Source organism: Phocoena phocoena, chromosome 18 (genome assembly GCF_963924675.1).
Source record: "Phocoena phocoena chromosome 18, mPhoPho1.1, whole genome shotgun sequence".
In the NCBI taxonomy this organism is placed as follows: Eukaryota; Metazoa; Chordata; class Mammalia; order Artiodactyla; family Phocoenidae; genus Phocoena; species Phocoena phocoena.
The window spans coordinates 23,417,365-23,438,844 of NC_089236.1; the positions used below are offsets into that span (position 1 = coordinate 23,417,365).

The window sequence follows — 21,480 nt, forward strand, 5'->3', positions numbered from 1 at the left end:
ATGATATTTGTCTTTGTCTGGCTTACTTCACGTAGTCTGATAATCTCTAAGTCCATCCATGTTGCTGCAAATGGCATTATTCCATTCTTTTTCATGGCTGAGTAATATTCCATTATATAAATATACCACATCTTCTTTATCCATTCCTCTGTCAATGGACATTTAGGTTGCTTCCATGTTTTAGCTACTGTAAATAGTCCCGCTATGAAAAATGCAGTGCATGTATCTTTTCAAATTATAGTTTTCTTCGGATATATGCCCAGGGGTGAGATTGCAGGATCATGTGGTAGCTCTATTTTTAGTTTTTTAAGGAACCTCCATACTGTTTTCCATAGTGGCTGTACCAACTTACATTCCCACCAACAATGTACGAGGGTTCCCTTTTCTCTACATCCTCTCCACCATTTGTTATTTGTAGAGTTTGTTTTTAATTTATTTATTTAATTTATTTTTGGCTGTGTTGGGTCTTCGTTGCTGTGCGTGGGCTTTCTCTAGTTGAGGCAAGCAGAGGCTACTCTTTGTTGAGGTGCGCAGGCTTCTCATTGCGGTGGCTTCTCTTGTTGCAGAGCACGGGCTCTAGGCATGTGGGATTCAGTGGTTGTGGCATGTGGGTTCAGTGGTTGTGGCATGTGGGTTCAGTAGTCGTGGCTTGCGGGCTCTAGAGCACAGGCTCAGTAGTTGTGGCACACGGGCTTAGTTGCTCCACGGCACATGGGATCCTCCCAGACCACAGCTTGAACCTGTGTCCCCTGCATTGACAGGTGGACTCTCAACCACTGCACCACCAGGGAAGCCCGTTTGTAGAGTTTTTAATGATGGCCATTCTGACTGGTGTGAAGTGGTACCTCATTGTAGCTTTGTTGCATTTGTCTAATAATTAGCAATGTTGAGTTTGGTTCCATATGTCTTTTGGCCACCTGTATATCTTCTTTGGAAAAATGTCTGTTTAGATCTTTTACCCATTTCTTGATTGGGTTGATTTTTTGTTGTTGAGTTGTATGAACTGTTTGTGTATTTTGGAGATTAATCCCTTGTCAGTTGCATTGTTTGCAAATATTTTCTCCCATTCTATAGGTTGTCTTTTCATTTTGTATATGGCTTCCTGTGCTATGCAAAAGCTTTTAAGTTTGATGAGGCCCCGTTTATTTTTGTTTTTATTTCCATTACTCTAGGAGAGAGATCAAAAAAAAAAATTGCTGCAATTTATGTCAGAGAGTGTTCTGCCTATGTTTTCCTCTAGGAGTTTTATAGTATCCAGTTGTACATTCAGGTCTTTAATCCATTTGAGTTTATTTTTGTGTATGGCATTAGAGAATGTTCTAATTTCATTTTTTTACATGTAGCTGTCCAGTTTTCCCAGCACCTCTTATTAAAAAGACTCTTTTCTTCATTGTATATTCTTGCCTCCTTTGTTGTAGATTAATTGACTGTAGGTGTGTGGGCTTATTTCCAGGCTTTCTATCCTGTTCCATTGATCTATATTTCTCTTTTTGTACCAGTACCATACTGTTTTGATGACTGTAGCTTTGTAGTATAGTCTGAAGTCAGCGAGCCTGATTCCTCCAACTCCATTTTTCTTTCTCAAGATTGTTTTGGCTATTCGGGGTCTTTTGTGTGTCCATAAAATTTTTAAGTATTTGTTCTAATTCTGTGAAAAATGCCATCAGTAATTTGATGGGGATTGCATAGAATCTATAGATTGCCTTAGGTGGTATAGTCATTTTGACAATATTGATCCTTCCAATCCAAGAACACAGTATATCTTTCAGTCTGTTTGTGTCATCTTCAATTTCTTTCATCAGCATCTTAACAGTTTTCAATGTACAGGTCTTTTGGCTCCTTAGGTAGGTTTATTCCAGGGTATTTTATTCTCTTTGCTGTGATGCTAAATGGGATTATTTCTTTAATTTCTCTTTCTGATATTTTGTTGTTAGTGTGTATAGAAATGCAACAGATTTCTGTGTATTCATTTCATATCCTGAGACTTTACCAAATTCATTGATGAGGTCTAGTAAATAGTTTTCTGGTAGCATCTGTAAGATTTTCTATGTACAGTATCATGTCATCTGCAAATATAAGTTTTACTTCTTTTCCAATTTGGAAAAGAAGTCTTTTATTTCTTTTTCTTCTCTGATTGCTGTGGCTAGGACTTCCAAAACTCTGTTGAATAAAAATGGCGAGAGTGGACATCCTTGTCTTCTTCCTGATCTTAGAGGAAATGCTTTTAGCTTTTCACCAGTGAGTATGATGTTAGCCGTGGGTTTGTCATATAGGGCCTTTATTATTTTGAGATATGTTTCCTCTGTGCCCACTTTCTGGAGAGTTTTTATCATAAATGGGTGTTGAATTTTTATCAAAAGCATTTTCTGCATCTATTGAGATGATCATATGGTTTGTATTCAGTTTGTTAATATGGTGTATCACACTTATTGATTTGTGGATATTGAAAAGCCCCTTGCATCCCGGGGATAGATCCCACTTGATTATGGTGTATGATCCTTTTAATGTATTGTTGGAGTCAGTTTGCTAGTATTTTGTTGAGGATTTTTGCGTCTCTGTTCATCAGTGATACTAGCCTGTAATTTTCTCTTTTTGTGGTATCTTTGTCTGATTTTGGTATCAGGGTGATGGGGGCCTCATAGATTGAGTTTGGGAGTGTTCCTTCCTCTACAGTTCTTTGGAATAGTTTCAGAAGGATAGGTGTTAACTCTTCTCTAAATGTTTGGTAGAATTTGCCTGCAAAGCCATCTGGCACTGGACTTCTGTTTGTTGGGAGTCTTTTAATCACTGATTCAATTTCAGTACCGGTAATTGGTCTGTTCATATTTTCCATTTCTTCCTGGTTCAGTCTTGGGAGATTGTACCTTCCTAAGAATTGGTTTATTTCTTCTAGGTTGTCCATTTTATTGGTGTATAGTTGCTCGTACTAGTCTCATCCTCTGTATCTCTGTGGTGTTCATTGTAACTTCTCCTTTTTCATTTTTAATTTTATTAATTTGGGCCCTCTTTTTTTCTTGGTGAGTCTGGCTAAAAGTTTATCAATTTTGTTTATCTTTTCAAAGAACCAGCTTTTAGGTTCATTGATCTTTTCTACTGTTTTCTTAGTCTCTATTTCTGTTCTGTTCTTTATGATTTCTTTCCTTCTACTAACTTTGGGTTTTGTTTGTTCCTCCTTCTCTAGTTGCTTTAGGTGTAAGGTTAGGTTGTTTATTTGAGATTTTTTGTTGTTGTTGTTCCCTGAGATAAGCTCGTATCACTATACACTTCCCTCTTAAAATTCTTTTTGCTGTGTCCCATAGGGTTTAGAATGTAATGTTTTTGCTTTCACTTGTGTCTAGGTATTTTTTTTATTTCCTCTTTGATTTCTTCAGTGATCCATCGGTTATTTAGTAGCATCTTGTTTAGCCTCCATGTGTTTATGTTTTTTGCAGGTTTTTTTCATGTAGTTGATTTCTAATCTCACAGTGCTGTGCTTGGAAAAGATGCTTGGTATGATTTCAGTTTTTCTTAAATTTACCGAGGCTTGCTTTGTGGCCCAACATGTGATCAGTCCTGGAGAATGTTCCATGTGCACTTGAGAAGAAAGTGTATTCTGATGCTTTTGGATGGAATCTTCTATAAATATCAATTAAGTCCATCAAGTCTAATGTGTCATTTAAGGCCTGTATTTCCTTATTGACTTTCTGTCTGGATGATCTGTCCATTGATGAAAAGTCCCCCACTGTTACTGTTGATTTCTCCTTTTATGGCTGTTAGTATTTGCCTTATGTATTGAGGTGCTCCTATGTTGGGTGCATATATATTTACAATTGTTATATCTTCTTCTTGGATTGATCCCTTGATCCCTGTGTAGTGTCCTTCTTTGTTTCTTGTAACAGCATTTATTTTAAACTCTATTTTGTCTTCTGTGAGTACTGCTCCTCCAGCTTTCTTTTGATTTCCATTTGGGAATACCTTTTTTCCCTCCCCTCACTTTCAGTTTGCATGTGTCTCTAGGTCTGAGAAGTGGATCTCTTGTAGACAGCTCATATACAGATCTTGTTTTTGTATTCATTCAGCCAGTCTGTGTCGTTTGGTTGGGACATTTAATTCGTTTACATATGGTAGTTATCAACATGTATGTTGATACATAGGTCTTAGGTCTTTTTTCTTCCTTTCTTCTTTTGTTCTCTTGTGACTTGATGACTGTCTTTAGTGTTGTGTTTGGACTCCTTTATCTTTTCTGTGTGTGTATCTACTACAGATTTTTTCGTTTGCAGTTACCATGAGGTTTTGATATAGTAGTCAATATATATATGTACATAATTGTTTTAAGTCGCTGATCTCTTAATTCCAAATGTTTTCAAATATCCTGCATTTGTACTCTCCTCCTGATTACTGGCTTAGATATCATATTTGTGTGTAGATGATTTCCTACCTTTACTGTATGTTTGCCATTACCAGTGAGCTTTCCCATTTTGTAATTTTCTTGTTTCTACTTGTGGCATTTCCCTTTCCACCTGGAGAAGTTCCTTTAGCATTTCTGGTAAAGCTGCTTTGGTGGTGCTAAATTCTTCTAGTGTTTGCTTGACTGTACAGCTTTGGATTCCTCTGTCAAATCTGAATGAGAGCCTTGCTGGGTAGAGTATTCTTGGTTGTAGGTTTTTCCCTTTCATCACATTAATTCTCTTGTGCCACTCCCTTCTGGCCGACAACGTTTCTGCTGAAAAATCAGCTGATAACCTTATGGGGATTCCTTTGTATGTTATTTGTTGCTTGTCTCTTGTCAATTTAATATTTTTTCTTTGTCTTTAATTTTTGTCAATTTGATTACTGTTTCTTGGCATGCCTGAGACTCTCTTCCTGGACTTGGGTGACTGTTTCCTTTCCCATGTTAGGGAAGTTTTCAGCTTTTATCGCTTCAAATGTCTTCTCAGGCCCCTTCTCTCTCTCTTCTCCTTCTGGGACCCCTATAATGCAAATGTTGGTGCGTTTGATGCTGTCCCAGAGGTCACTTAAACTGTCCTCATTTCTTTTCATTATTTTTTCTTTATCCTTCTCTGTGGCAGTGATTTCCACTGCTGTGTCTTCCAGCTCACTTATCCATTCTTCTGTTTCATTTATTCTGTTATTGACTCCTTCTAGTGTTTTTCATTTCAGTTATTGTATTCTTCAACTCTGTTTGGTTGCTCTTTACATTTTCTAACTCTTTATTAAAAACTTGTAACTTCTCTTGGGCTTCCCTGGTGGCGCAGTGGTTGGGAGTCCGCCTGCTGATGAAGGGGGCGCGGGTTCGTGCCCCGGTCCGGGAGGATCCCGCGTGCCGCGGAGCGGCTGGGCCTGTGGGCCGTGGCCGCTGAGCCTGCACGTCCGGGGCCTATGCTCCGTGCCGGGGGGAGGCCACGGCAGTGAGAGGCCCGTGTACTGCAAAACAAACAAACAAACAAACTTGTAACTTCCCACTCTGTGCATCCATTCTTTTCCTGAGTTCTTGGCTCATCCTTGCAATCATTATTCTGAATTCTTTCTCGGGTAGATTGCCTATCTCCGTGTCACTTAGTTGTGCTTCTGGGGTTTTATGTTGTTCCTTCATCTGAAACATATTCCTCTGCCATCTCACTTTGTCTCAATCTCTATTTGTATGTTTATGTATGTGGAAGTTAGTTATGTTTCTTAACCTTGGAGAAGTGGCCCTCTGTAGGGGATGTCCTATGTGTCCCAGCAATACACTCCCTTCTTGTCACCCAAGGGCCAGGGGACCAGCTGGTCCCAGGGTAGGTTCTGACCTGTGTTTGCTGACTTGGTCCGCACGCTGCTGGATCCTAGTTCTCTTGCTTCTAATGTCTGCCCCCTGGTGGGTGGGGCTGGCCTAGAGGCTTGTGCAGGCTTCCTGGTGGGAAGGGCTGATGCTTGCCCACTGGTGGTGGGTGGGGCTGGGTCTTGGCCCTCTGCTGGGCAGGGCCATGTCAAGGGGCATGTCTAGAGGTGGCTGTGGGATCAGGAAGTCTTTATGCAGCCTGTCCACTGGTGGGTGGGGCTTGGTTCCCACCGTGTTGGTCATTTCACCTGAGGTGTCCCAGCACTGAAGCCTACAGGCGGTTGGGGCCAGGTCTTGGTGCCAAAGTGGCAGCCTCCAGGAGAGCTCACGCCAATGAATATTCCCCAGTACCTCTTCCACCAGTGCCCTTGTCCCCACAGTGAGCCACAGCTGCCCCCTGCCTCCCCAGGAGACCTTGCGAGACCAGCAGGTAGGTCTGACCCAGGCTCCTGTGGAGTCACTGCTTTTGCCCTGGGTCTTGGTACACACACGAAATCACGTGAGCCCTCCAAGAATGGGGTCTCTGTTTCCTCTGGTCCTGTGGATCTCCTGCACTCAAGCCCCACTGGCCTTCAGAGCCAAATGCTCCGGGAAGTCCTCCTCCCAATGCCGGACCCCCAGGCTGGGGAGTCTGACATGGAGCTCAGAACTCTCACTCCTGTGGGAGAACTTCTGCAATATAATTGTTCTCCGGTTTGTGGGTCGCCCACCCAGGGGATATGGGATTTGATTATTTCGCAAGTGTGCCCCTTCTACTATCTCGCTGAGTTTCTTCTTTATGTCTTTGGATTAGAATATCTTTTTTGGTAGGTTCCAGTCTTTTTATCAATGGTTGTTCAGCAGTTAGTTGTGATTTTGGTGTGCTCATGTCAGGAGGTGAGCTCAAGGTCCTTCTATTCTGCCATCTTCATGATGTACATACTCTTAATTACTGATTGATAGATTTTTTTACAAACCAGTGCCGTATCGACAGGCTCAACAGAACCCCTTCACAGTAGCAATAAGGAAGTCTAATTGTGCATCTATAACAGAACTTGCTTCAGCACCAACTGGGTAACCGCTGGGATTCTGAGTGATGCAGGATGCCTCAGCAACACTGGCAGGAGTCCTTGTCCAGCTTCTAGAAGCTGTCTGTGTTCCTTGAATCGTGGCTCCCTGACTCTGTCTTCAAAGCCAGCCATGGCAAGATGAGTCCTTCTCACCTTGCCATCCTAGATATCTAGTCTTCTGACCCAGTTTGCTAGTATTTTGTTGAGAATTTCTGCATGTATATTCATCAAAGATATCGGCCTGTAATTTTCTTTTTTTATATTGTCTTTGTCTGGTTTTGGTATCAGGGTGATGGTGGCTTCATAGAATGACTTCGGGAGTGTTCCTTCTTCAGCCTTTTGGAAGAGTTTGAGAAGGATCAGTATAAGTTCTTCTTTGTATGTTTGGTAGAATTGCCCAGTGAAGCCATCTGGTCCTGGACTTTTGTTTGCAGGGAGGCTTTTTTTTTTCTTTTTAAATTACAGATTCTATTTCATTTCTAGTGATCGGTCTGTTCGAAATATCTATTTCTTCTTGATTCAGTTTTGGTGGGTTGTATGTTTCTAGAAACTTGTCCATTTCTTCTACGTTGTCCAACTTGTTGGTATATAATTGTTTGTATTTCTGTGGTATCAGTTGTTTGTTTGGTCTCTCTTAATTGGTTGTTGTTTGTTTTTTTTTTTTTGGCCACATGGCATGTGTGTGGGATCCTTGTTCCATGACCAGGGGTCGATCCCACACCCCCTGCATTGGAAGTGCAGAGTCTTAACCAAGGGACCACAAGGGAAGTCCCTGGTCTCTCTTAATTGTTAAATGGAAAGTAACGTATAGTCTGTAAAATGATATCCATACAGTGATTGTACCAGGAAAAATAATGAGGTCTTATTCACTGAACATTTCTATGTGCCCAAATCTGTGCTAAGCCAGTAGTCTTCACACATCCTAACTAAATGTTGTCATCCCCACCTGCTGAGACTTACTTAGAGAAACTATCATCTTGGTAGGGTCATTTGGATCATAACAATAGTACGATATGGAATTTAAACAGAAACGTCAGACCTCCATTTCCAGGATCTCAGTGAACTTGCTATTTGAGATCCCTATATATATGCATGGATTAGGATGCGAACCCAGAAAAAAAAAAGAGCAATGGCTGCATTAGAGTAAAAGGGTTGTGGTTGTTTTGTTCTTTATTTAAGAAAAAATGAATTAATTACTGGTATAAAAATATATGTAATAAAAGTTGGGAGAAGAAAAAAAACCTGCATTTAAAAAACCTACCTGGGTTTTATGACTGGATGGACCTTGAGACTTTTATTGCTGTGGGTGCTGGCTTTCATTTTTATTCCCAAACCTTTATGGTCTTCTGGTCCCTGTGAAAGTTAAGAGAAAGTTAGGGTGGCAAGAAATCCACCGACATGCCCTCTGGCCCTCACCAAGTTAGATAAAAGTACTGCCCTTTGTATCAGAGGAGCGGTAGCTTTCCCCAAGTGGTGATCAGTTTGCTCTGAGCCATCGTAAATCCCGCCCCATCTCCTTTTTTATCTAGGGAGGGCTGTTCAGGCATGATGCTGTCAGTAAGGTAGCCATCCATATGAAGGGTGAACCTGAAACTTGCCACCCACTTGTCTCATGCCCCCCTCCCACCAGCTGCCCAGGAGATGACGAAGCTAATCACATTCAGCCCTTTAACTTGTGCCCCTTTTATAAAGAACATTACTTTACAGCCTAGTAGGAAACTACATGTTTGTCTCATTGGGAAAGCATGTCCTCACTCAACCCCCTGCTTCCTTGTTTCCCAAGAGTGACTTTTCTTCCTTTCTAACAGATATCTGCAAACGAAATCGAAATGCTTTTGATGAGGTTGCCGCGCATGTTTAAACAGGAATTCACAGGCGTGGGAGCAACGCTGGAAAAAAGGTGGAAGTTGTGTGCCTTTGAAGGAATTAAAACTACCTAACTGTGAAGAGCAGCAAAGCCTCTGGATATGACACTGCCTGGACCCAGCCAGGGCTGTGCAGTGTGGGCCCAGGAGGTCTGGGGCTGGTCCAGCGCAGGACCTTTATGGAGCCATCAGAGCCTGACTTCAGTTACATCTGTGGCGTTCTCTTGTGAGTGGAAATGTAATTGTGTACCAGTTCCCTAAAACAAACAAAGCTTCATACTGTGACAGATCTGTTTGCTACGAAAACCAGCGATTCCACAGTCATGATGGCAAAACCTTAAAATATGCTACGTTTGAGAATAGCTCACCAAGTAAAATATTTAAAGTTAATGATGGTGTGGCAATGGTTGTTGCTAGGCTACAGAGTTGTTGTATATGTAATCTATCAATCTATCTGTCATTCAATGACATTTTCCTGAAAGTCTTTCTGTTTTAGTAAAAAAAAAAAAAAAAAAGAGAGAGAGAGAGAAAAAGTAATTTTACAGTGAGGAAAATAAATCATACCAAAAGAAAACTTGAATATGTGTCTGAACAGTTACTGTATTTTGTAAATTAAGTTATATGCTGTTATAGGGACTTCTGCCTTATTGAAGAGGCAGAAGATGTGATTGTCCTCCTTGAGAATGCTTTACCAAGAATATTATTTTTCTAATGTAACAGTTCTCCATCATAAGTTCTTTTAACATGGACGGCATAACAATTTTCATAAAATGTAAATAAAAGAAAAACTAGTGCTACTGTCTTGTACTTGGTATAAAATTCAGGTTTCTGCATCAAAATAAACATTTAGTAAATATTCCTGTTACAAATTTTATAGCAAAGATATTAATTTTTTTCAATAAATATGACTTCTACCGTATTGGTTTTGCAAATTGTTCTTTGATATATTTTCATTCTTCCTTAAGAAATATTTTTCACATTATTCAGTCCCATCTCACAGACCCTCATTTGTAAATGATTAAATAAATGCATGAGTGACATTGAGACAAAATGTTATTTCAAACAGGAATATATAAAAATCATAAAGTGGAAAGTACTAAGAAAAGGAGATTATACAGCATTAGAATAGATAGATAGACAGTATTGGAAAATACCAAGATGATATGACATCCAAATGTAATCAACATAAATGTTACCGTTGTTTTGTGTTCTCATGCATAGGAACAAAGCAGCCAATTAATATTATTAATTCCTGGATTTACTTATTTGTATGTTTTCTGGAATACATACAAGTTAGAAAAGGAATTAAAGAATTCACACTTGGACCAACAGTTTAGAGAGAATCTGGGCTTCCCTTCTTTAATTACAAGTAGACTAGGGCTTTAAATTGTATCTCCTTCCTGCTTCCTTACATAAAAATTATTTTAAAAAGACAAGTATTCAAGATTTGATTAATTTTAAATGAAACATTTTTTAGGAAGACAGCTGAACAGTGAATGTTCTTTGAAATTCTGAAAAGACATTCATAATTCCCTATTGGACATAATTGTCCTCAGGCTCTTTTTATTGAGCCCTGATAAATTAAGGTTCTTATTCATGCCTCCCATAAACATCTACACATATGTTATGTTCAGGCTCAGTGCTAAACCCATGAATAGGGAGCTGAGTAAGAAAGGACCCACCCCCCTCCCACCCACAATGAGCCCATAGCTCAATGGGAAAAAGACATTTTCCCCAAAGTGTCTATATGATGTGAGCCACGTAACAGGAAAGATGTGACAACAGAGCTATGGGATTCAAACTAAATATCAATGTCATATTAAATGTTGAAATACTAGAGGCCTTCCCATTACCACCTGTTAATGCCCACTACCACCATCATCCTGACACATGTATCCAGAGCGAGCTAGCTACTGCTTAAGTTACTACTGACTAAATGTTCTTCACTTTCTGTTTAGTCCAGTGTTATCACGGTAAGCAAGAGAAATGAAGCATGCCAACTTTTATCCGAGCATTTTAGGAAATTGTGGCAGCTTTCAAAGGCTGTCTAGTTTTCTATTCCTTAGCCAAAGGAGAGCCAGAACAGGTTTTGGATACTAGAGAAAGTCACATGCTTGCACTATTGCCATTTTGGAAAGCTCTGATGTGACACTCTGTTACGTAAAGCCAACAATTTTAAAGCAGGAGTTTTACTGGCCACTTGAACTCTTTGTACACAGTGTCAATTTGTTAAAAAAAAAAAAAAAAAAACAGAAAGAGAAAAAAATAAAACACGAGAGAACATTTTAAGACTTCAAAAAAAAAAATAGGAGACACAAATAAGGATATAACAGTCAGAAAGGAGACGACCTCATTTATAGATAACGTTACTATAAAATAGAAGACCTAAGAGGTTCACCTGAAAAATAATTAGAAAAAACGAATTCTGTTTAGTGGCAGTTATAAAGTAGGGACACAAGGGGAGGTACCACAATCTAGACGATCTGCAACTTGAAAGTCTGGTAGGTGTTTTCAAACGTGCATTCATACTTTCAAGTATTGCCTGTAGTCACTTTAGCCGAAGGATACACTGCACAGGGTATCTGACTCTGGAAAAGGAGCTTAGAGCTCTGACTAGGAAAAGGAGTTGGTGCGACCTTATTTTAGATCTGACAAAAGGACACCACTTTCTAACTTCTTCAATTGTGCAGATAACTTTTGCAGGAAAAAAAAAAAAACTTCTAAATTAGTTCACCCACATTCTGGTTTCAGATGGGACTTTAGAGATCACCTGGGGAAGGAACTAACTTTGGTACCTTTGAGGGCCGTCTACATATGTCTGTCACCCCATCCTCCCTAATCTTCGGGATAACCCTATACAAGGATAGTATTACTGTCCTCATTGGTCACACAAGGAGAATAAGGCTCAGAAGTTCTAACCATTTGGCCCAGTTCGCACAGTTAGAAAATTCTGAATATGGGGTTTGAAACCAGGACCCAGTGACTCCAAAACATGTTCTTCTTTTCACTACATCACGCTTCTAGTTCAGTCTATCCCCACTCCTCCTGTGAGCCCGATGCCCATGCAGTACCTTCGGATCACCGCTTTTACTCTCCTTTATTCTCCACCATCCCCTGCACGTGCGTACAAGTGGGAAAACTCTGGCCTTTGTCTCCTAAATCTACCCAATAACAAATCATTGTTCTTGGATTCTGAGAAGTAAGCAGAGCATTGAAAGTTTGGAGATCTTGTAACCCGGCCCCAACGGGGCTTTCTGGCTTGCTTTTTCACTGCTCCCCTGAGTAGGGCTAACATTTTTTGCCTTTCTGCTTTTGCTCATATCTTTCTATCTGAAGGAAAAGACCTTACGCGCATCTAGTTGTCAAAATTCTACACAGCCTTAAGAGGAAAACACAAAGACACCCTCTGCCGTGAAGCTTCTCTCCATTCCCCAAAAGTCATTTCTCCGGCCTCTGCACGGCCATCCCACATTGACTATTTCTTAAGGCATTTACTGCCCAGCTGTCTTTGCCTCATCTCCCCGTTAGACCGCAAGTTCTTTGAGGGATCCAAGCATGTCTCGTTTACTTTGAATTATTTCTCAAAGTGGTTTTACTTATAAATATTTAGAAAGCAGGACAGAGAAGGAACCAAGATGTTTTCCTGCCTCCAGAGACTAGTTTGCTTAGTTAGACACAAAAGGAAAAATTACAAAGTATTTGAAAAGGCTGCAAATATTTTAGATCCAAGATTCCAAGGCAGACAATGTGATAATGTACTACATAATATTGAAATACAAAAAGCAACCCAATTCCTTCTTAAAGTTCAAACCCAGGTCAATTATTAACTCTTCTACGAAGCCCTGATCCCCTCAGGAATCTCCTCTCCTGTGTTCCCACTACTCCAATACAATTCTACTGCAGCCCTAATGCTGTACGTTAACCATTTATGAATGCAGCTGTCTCTCCCACGTCCTGCAGGCTGGAGACCTCCCTTACTCATCCCTCTAGTCCCGCAGACTGACACGACATACCATGACTTTTAAGTATTTATTGACTGAATGAACCCAATGCATGAAAGAAAAGCCCACACAGGAATTTTCTGAATTTGTTGAGTCAGAACGTATTGAGATATTAGGTCCAGTAATAGAGGCTAGAACTTTCTTTCCCTCAGTCGTAAGACCTCGGCAGCATTCTTGCCTTTTTGAAAAAAATTTTTTGTTTGGAAAAATATGTATAACATAATATTTATCTTTCAACCATTTGTAATTGTATAATTCAGTGGCATGAAGTACATTCACAATGGTACATAACCAGTCACCACTCTATTTATAACTTTTCCTCATCATCCCCAACAAATTTTACGGTACCCATTAAACAGTAACTCCCTATCCCGCCTCCTTCAACCCCTGGTAACCTCTCTTCTACTTTACGTCTCTTTGAATTTGCCTATTCTAGGTCTCTCATACATGTGGAACCATACGGTATTTGTCCTTCTGTCTCACTTACTTCACTTAGCTAAATGTCTTCAAGGTTCGTCCATGTTGTAGCATGTGTCCGAATTTCATTCCTTTTTGAGGCTGAATAATATTCCATTGTATGAGAACTCTTCCAGCTGGCTTAAGTATCCTTTTTCTGTTGGAGCAAGGAAAAGTCAGTGGTCTATGCTTGAAAGGACTCAAATACTTTTAGTAAATACCACATCAAAAACAACATTTGGAAGTGTAGAGAAGTTTGTCTCCATCTTGATAAACCTCTCGTTTGCAATGAGGGTAATAAAAAAGAAATGACAGAAGTAGAAAATGTTGGCAGTAATTGTGTAGAAAACGAGACTTTTAAACATGCATGTGACAAATATGGTATGTGACAAGTTGTTTTTTCTTGGTAAGGGCTAGGGACGTTTTACTTGGACTTTTTTTTTTTAAATCTCTTTTCTAAAAATGGGTGCTGTGTTTATTTGTTACACTCAATAAAAGCTGTTTTATTCTGAAAACGTAAGAACTATTTTACCATAATGCTCATCGTTTCTCCTCATAAACTGAGAAAATAAAGAGATGTTAGGCTCCTAAAATCTTATAGCTTGGCTCACTTTATATCAAAATGGTAAAAGGTTCACATGTATATTCAATCAGCCTGTCATTAGTATCTGAATAAACTATACTTTTATGTGTAGCACACCAAACATGAACATTTCAGAGTTAAGTTATAATGAATGTGTTTATGTATTAGATCATTAAAAATACTGTGTTTCTAGTTCCACCAACTCTAATTTCCCTCTTCTACTTTCTAGTGGATTTTTTTTTTTTTTAATTCCTGGGCTTCAGACATTTAGCAATTTCTCATACTATGTAGGACAGCGTGCAGTCTGTGTCAGAGTTGAGTCCCAGCCCTAACCCTCACTGGCCTTGTGACTAAAGCTCGTTACTTAAAGCCAGTGAGGTGCTAGTCCCAGATTCATGAGACGGTACTGTTAACACCTATGTCGGAGGATGGCTGTGATGATTAAATAAGAGAGCGTGCATAAAGCACACAGATCAGAGCCAGGGAGACTGAGGCACTGGCTTCTTCAGAAACAGTACTTTAGATATATCATCCCAAGCAAAGCAGCCAAGTGCTTTCCCTGCTCTTAGCCAATTCCTGTCTTTAGGGATAAATAGTCAATATGTTTCTAAACATACGAATAAAATAAGACAAGTACAAGCATCATCCCCACAAACAGTCCATTAAATATGTTCAATAGTCCATTAAATACGTTAAGACCAACATAAGCAGAATAGTTGCAACTCTCTAACCTGCAAAGACACTCACAACTCTTACAGTCAAATGGGCAGTCACCATCACAGTGACCCTCAGCCAGGAGTAAATCTAGAGCCAGAATTCTTTGTTACAGCTCCCTTTTTACTTATTTCGCATATTTCCAACAGACAGTAATCAGGGTCATATACATTCAACTGGGAAGAAACTATATGGCTCTGGGCAGCTGCCATTTTGAATGATGGTCAACTAGGTATACAGTATGCGAGGATTAAGTGAAGTATTAATTATGTTTTCTTTAACCCAGAAGAAACACTGTCAGGAAGAATTACAGTTGTAGCTGGAACATGCAACAGTATTATTTTAGAGAACATACATGTCTATTACAGTTGCTGAGAGTATCAAAGTAAAAGACTCCAGTAAATCTAGTAATTACAGACTGGTTGTGTCAATAAAATAAGCTGTTCGGGTCCAAAATTTTAACTCCGTTTGCCTGCTCTCAGAACTGTACGGATACCCAGACAATAAAGCTCAGATGTTTCTAATACACATTTCACCTCTTTTATAATGTACGTGTATTGTACAGGGCTATGGAATGGAACGTTCTTACTTCACGGGAAAAACAGACCCAAATAGCAAACATTTTACAGTAGAAGATGGTACTTTTCTATACAAAGCAAAAAAGTGGTTAATGTACAACAGAAAGTGCATTGCATGTAATGAAATGCTTTTTTATTTGTCTAGCAAATATATTTACTGTGTGTTGAAAATTGTAATATCTTCCCCTGCACAAAGAAATTTCTATATAAAGCTCATTTGCGACTGTAGGGAGTAATACTCTTTTTCTTGTTTACTAAAGTAGTCTGTCTTAAAAAAAATCAACCCCAACACTGTCAGGTTCACGTAAGAAGAGCTATGTGTAGATAAGAATAGCACTGAATCGGAAACCGGACTATTCCATTTCATATGCTTTTCATCTGAGCAAGTAACTATGTAACCCACGACATCTGGTAGCAATCTCTTTTTGGAAAGCATTCTTCTTTCCAAGAAAAATGGAAAAAGCTAAAAATTGGTCAAGTTGAGGCGCTCATCAATAAATAAATCTTTTGCCTTTGAATATGTTTATGCCTAAGTGAGGGTTGCTTTCTCTAGTATTTTTTGATACAGAATGTGAAATATGGGCTGGCAAGTCACTGTCTTCAGGCAGAGATAACGTATGAACACCACTGTGGGTGGTTTATTAAACAGGCAGTAAGTGTTACATCAAATCAACATATCATGCATCATTTTTATGACAGTAAATCAAGTTTCAAATAGAAAGTGCTATGAATTCTTGGTGAGGATAACTGTCACTTCCTAAGGCTGGGCAGCAACTGGGAAGGGAGCCGGTAACGGTAACTTTGGTTCAATATACGCCAAAGAAAAGGCTTTGTGGTGCTGGGCCTGGTATACAATCAAACTGTGGGTGGCAGAGGACAGCAAAGTCTAGACTATGCCAACCTACAGTCCAGTATTTTATAGATCGCTGCTTGATTCTACAGGCTGAGAAATGAAGCTTCCAACCTCTCGGCCATGGAAGGAGTAGATTGCCTGGTCGTAGAGACAGTATAGCGAGGCATTCGAGAGCATTTTTCTGGAATCACTCCAAGTGAGTGATCACAGGAACGTGACTCAATCTATGAAATGGGGATAATAGTAACAACCTGTCTCATAGGGTCTTTCTGTAATTTTATCCATTATCTGGGTCTTACTAGGTCATCTAAGTTCATAGACCTTAGCAGACGTTTTCTGTCAAACGTTTTCAGTCTCGTGGCCTCACAGTTCACTGCCAGTTGGAAAGTATATCCCCTCAGAGGTCACCACTAACATATCAAGTGGATGCAGCTTCCTGATTTCTCCCTGGAATAACAAATGCTTTAACACAACGTAACCGGAAATCTCCCACAGTCCCAAGAGCCTGGCGGACTGTGTGGATCTAGAGCGAGGCCTCCAAAGAACTCCAGATTCCTGTGGCCTCACTGGGAGGTTTTAGGGACTCGTGAAATCAGTGAAGAATCAGTAAAGCTCCGAACTCACGCCAGACCTCCTGGAAGACAGTTTTGGCAAAAGCAAACCTGGTGTGTTTTTTCAAATATAAAATATTTCAAGGCAAACAGAACAACATCCCAATCTTGGGACTGAGAAAGAACTCGGTAGGTTGTCCCTGGTCCTCGATCTCCAGGAAGAAGGGGCCGTTTTGGTGGGAGAATAGAAGGGACAAAATCCATCTTGTGCTTCTCTGCTTCATGTACTTTATGGAAAGGCAACATGGATGGTATACCTCATGTTTCTCCAGCATGCAGGTTTAAGGAAAAACATGGGAGGAGAAGGGGTGAGGAAATCCTCATTACTGCCGCTGGAAATTTCTCAAACCTGGAAGCACCCAACTCCTGCTTTGTTCTTATAACCCCCCCTTTGGACTCCTATTTCCTTCTTTTCCCATAAGGCTTTGCCCTGTAAGTCCTCATCTCACTGTCTCATGATTTATCAGGTCACGTACAGTGGAATATTTTAATAAACTGGGAAGGAACACCCACCACTATGCATGTATACAGGCACGAATGCACATGTGCACAGACATGTATACGTTCACACACTAATAAAACTTCACGTACACACGTGTGTATATCATACACAATGCAAACGTACACAGATGTAGCCACATTTACACAGAAACAGCTATACTGACACTCAAATATCTCTGCTTTCAGTAATCGTTTTTGCCCCTTCAGGTTCTCCCCTCTTCTCCTTCTATTTCTATCAGGTATTCACTCTTCCCAGGAGGGTGATTAACTTAGGACAAATAAGAGAAGGTGCCACTAACCACTGTAGATAATAAACATATGAAACGTACTCTGAAAAGATGACACTGGCAAAAAATGTAGGTGGGTTTGAAAACTTTCCAAAAAGTTTACGAAAGAGTCAGAAAAGGGAAGGAAACTGAGCTAGCTAACCCACGAGGACATCAATGAGCCCTGTTCCAGGGAGGCCCTGGAGCAAGGTTCTAACCCAGGAAGTCTTATATTTACAGCAACAATTCCTATAGCAGATGGAGATTATTAACAGCCCTATTTAATGGCTAATCTGTATCTACTCCTCTTTCCCTGTAATTCTGTAACCTCCTCCCACGCCAGCTCTGGACTTGGTCATTTTGACCTGCTTTTGGCCAAAGAGATATTAGCAGAAGCTTGACAAGCACCTGCAAATTTCTGCTTGCCCTCTTGCATGACTGGGTTTGTGCACTCTTGCACTCTGACATGGCTATAAGAACGTATCAGGCTAGCCTATGGGAGGATGAATAATATAAGTAATTGAGGCAAGTGGCCTGAGTCAAGGCCACCCTAGATCAGCTACCAGCCGGCTGATCTCACATCAAAGACAAGAAGTATAATTCAGCCTTAATTGGGTTTTTTTTTTAATTTATTATTTATTTTTGGCTGCATTGGGTCTTTGTTGCTACACACAGGCTTCTCATTGTGGTGGCTTCTCTTGTTTCAGAGCACGGGCTCTAGGCATGTGGGCTCAGCAGTTGTGGCTCGCAGGTTCAGTATTTGTGGTGCACGGGCCGAGTTGCTCCGTGGCATGTGGGATCTTCCCAGACCAGGGATCGAACCCGCGTCCCCTGCGTCGGCAGGTGGATTCTTAACCACTGCGCTACCAGGGAAGTCCCCAGCCTTAATTATTGGTTGGCAGACTTGCGAGCTTAAGTAAATGGTTGTTTTAAGCCACTGAATTTTGGAGTGACTTGTTACGCAGCTTTATTTGTGGCAAGAGATAACTAACACAGAAATTGTGATTTAGAATTAGGGTGCTGTCATAACAAAAAAGTAAAACGTGGCATTGGCTTTGAGACCAAGAAGTGGGCGGAGTCTGGGAAAGTAATGAGAAAACTGCTATAGAAGGATGGAAAAGTAGCAACACTGATTATGTAGCAGCAGAAAAAAAAAAAAAAAACGGTAAAATTGTCATTTGGTCATTCAAAAGACAGGAAATGTACCTATTGAACTTCGGGATTTGAGTAATAACATTTCCAGGCAGAATGTTGAAAGTATCAGTGGCTCTCACTACCTACATATTGATAAGGTTCCTGTAAGAAAAGAGAAGGGTTCAAGAAATAACCAACCAGTCTGTAAGCAAGTTTAGCGGGACTATAGAAGGACCATAAGTTCTTGGTTGGAAAACAAAATTGTTTCTTATCTCTAGTCTCTTCAGTCAGCAAAAAATTCTCAAAGTAAAATAATGCCTGGGGCAAGGATTCAAACAAACATTTAAGACCTTTTATTATGACTTCTGAAAGAAAGCAAGCAGAACCTAGCAGAACCTCTAAGCTAGACAAAAGGGCTGCTAGGAATCTTAAGAGCCTTGCCCCACAGCAACCTGACTTGCCCAAATAACAGTAATTAAGTCTAGAGAGAGATCTAGCTCTAAAAGAAGTGGAGGTTTTGCTTTTGGTTCATCAGATCTGTAAGAAACTCACAAAAACTTTGTGGGTACTGCATTGGCAAGAGTTCTACCAGTTTATACTAAAAGAAACTGAGACTGTGGAAAAAGTAGGAAAATCTCTGGGCCCCCCATTTCCACAAACAAAAAGGAGGGTGAGAAAACTCCTCAAAGCACACAGAGATAGCCAAGGAGAGTGAATAACTAAAGTCATCCTGGATGGTAGAACAGAGAGCCAAGGAGCAGAACTGAGGCCCAATCAAGGAATATTGCCCTCCTGTGGAATAGGAGGAGGTCCTGGCAGCCTTCACAGGACCAGACTTCAGAACTGCTATGAACTACTGCCTCATGTAACTTCCATTCTTCATCCTTTTGAATGGGACTGTCTGCTAGGATTATTCTGTCCTTTCTTACCCTAGTGTATCAGGTTTGGGGTAAAAGAGCTTATCTTCTTCATTCATAGGCCTTCGTCAAAAAGAATTTACATCCAGGAGCCACATTCGAACATGGTACGTGTCTTGAGACTCTAGACCTTGAGCCCGATGCTATGATTAAATGAGATCATTAGGGATCTTGGGAGGAGGGGGTAAGCATATTCTGCATGTGTGAATAAAATGAATAGTTGGGATCAGGGTGCAGACATCCATCACTTCTGTACCAGTTTCCATTCCAATTTCTGTATCAATTTTCTACTGCCACCCATAATGGTGCATAACAGACCACCCAAAAATGAATGGCTTAAAACAATCGTTTAGCTCACAAGGTCTACAGGTTTGTGATTTAAGTTGGGGATTTCTCCTGATCTCAGGTTCACTCGCGTGAACTTTAAGTCAGCTAGCTGCTGACTGGGATCATGTTTCTGGTGGTAGTCGGCTGGCGGTTGGCTTGAAGCAAGCGTGTCTCAATGACCTCAGCTGTGACAAATCCACTCTCCTCCGTTAAGTGTCTCTCATCCTTCCAGCAGACCAGCCCCAGCATATACTCATGATAATGATGAAGGAGCAAGAGAAGAGGAGGATTAAGGTTATGATTATGAAGAGCAGGAAGAGAACAAGCCTCAACGCACCACGACTTTCCCAGTCTCTGTTTTCATCGCACTTGCTAACCACCAACTGGCCAATGTAAGGCACAGAGCCGAGCCCAGACAAGGGGTGGGGCCTGCGATGCAATCCACCTACCATAATTCCAAAAGCGTCTTCCACAGAAACGAATGTTCCAGAAGACGTTATGAGATATTCCACTAAAAACAGAGTTCTACAGTCACACGAATTTGTCAAGTGCTGTTTATTATATCCTTTTGGTGAATCACGGTACCCATTAACCTATGAAAGACTCTGAGAATTCCCATGTCTGTTTACCTTGGTTTAACTAGTATCTCAGACACTTATTTTAGCCATGAGACACATTAATCAGAGAGAACTTCTGAAGACATCTTGCAGAACACGTGTTTCCCGAATCACATTCTGAGAAGCGCTAGTCTTAAGTTATGAAAACTTGTAATAACTGCATTACAATCAAAAGCGTTAGGAGACCTAGGAACTTTCGGGGCACAGATTAATAAACTGCTCGTGGTTACCCCTTTCTCTACTCCCAGAGGAGAAACCAAGCGTCAGGAAAGCTATCCAAGCCCCACAGAAAGGGAGCAGCAAAGCTGGGATGCGTGCCCACATCTGCCTGACCAAACACCTACCACCTTTTCATCTCCCTACCTGTCAGTGGTGGGATATCAGGCACCACGACAAACGGCAGGGGAAGCAGCACAGGTGACAGTCTAGCAGTTGAGAAACTGGTTTTAGTGCTGACTTTGCCACTAAGTTTTCTTGAACAGGTCACAACCTCTTAAGCAGGGTAGATTGGAAACACCATTCTTTACGTTCCCTTGCAACTTGAAGAATCTGGAAACTATTCTGATGAACAGCTCTTTAGGACACAAGAATCCTCTGACGCTCCCGATCTGCCGCCATAAAAATGACCTAAGGGGCTTCCCTGGTGGCGCAGTGGTTGAGAGCCCGCCTGCCGATGCAGGGGACATGGGTTCGTGCCCCGGTCCGGGAAGATCCCACGTGCCGCGGAGCGGCTGGGCCCGTGAGCCATGGCCGCTGAGCCTGTGCGTCCGGAGCCTGTGCCCCGCAATGGGAGAGGCCACAACAGTGAGAGGCCCGCATACCGCAAAAAAAAAAAAAAAAAAAAAAATGACCTAAAACTTACTGCCTTGTCATTAATCTGGTCCTGAATTAAACAAGTTCATTTTGAAATTTGCTTATTTCACTCACTTAAGATACCCAAAATATCCTTCCAGCCTGAAACTCTTCCCTTGCCCTTCCTAATGTTCCAGTGAAATCTCGATGATGTACTACAGGGAGGGCACATTAATATTCTGAGGAAATACAATACCTGTACTGCAGACTCTAATTTTAGAACATTCATCACTGAGGATGGTTTTCCTCTTCCTGTCCTAATTTTTTTTTTTTTTTTCAGGTTGTCAGCCCTTTGGACTACACTGAGCTAGGTGGTGACTTTCTTTTATTACACATTTCTTTCCTGAGGGCTTGCCCTT

The 21,480-nt window shown here is 40.8% G+C and overlaps 1 protein-coding gene across 2 annotated transcripts in view; it reads left to right on the forward strand.

Moving 5' to 3' along the window:
* ENOX1 (ecto-NOX disulfide-thiol exchanger 1) overlaps positions 1-8,786 on the forward strand; it is a 214,126-nt gene extending 205,340 nt beyond the window's left edge. For both annotated transcript variants that reach the window (XM_065895901.1, XM_065895902.1), the window contains one exon: positions 8,655-8,786. In XM_065895901.1, coding sequence (XP_065751973.1) covers positions 8,655-8,786 — 132 coding nt within the window. The remainder of the gene's footprint in view (positions 1-8,654) is intronic.
* Positions 8,787-21,480: the final 12,694 nt, after the last annotated feature.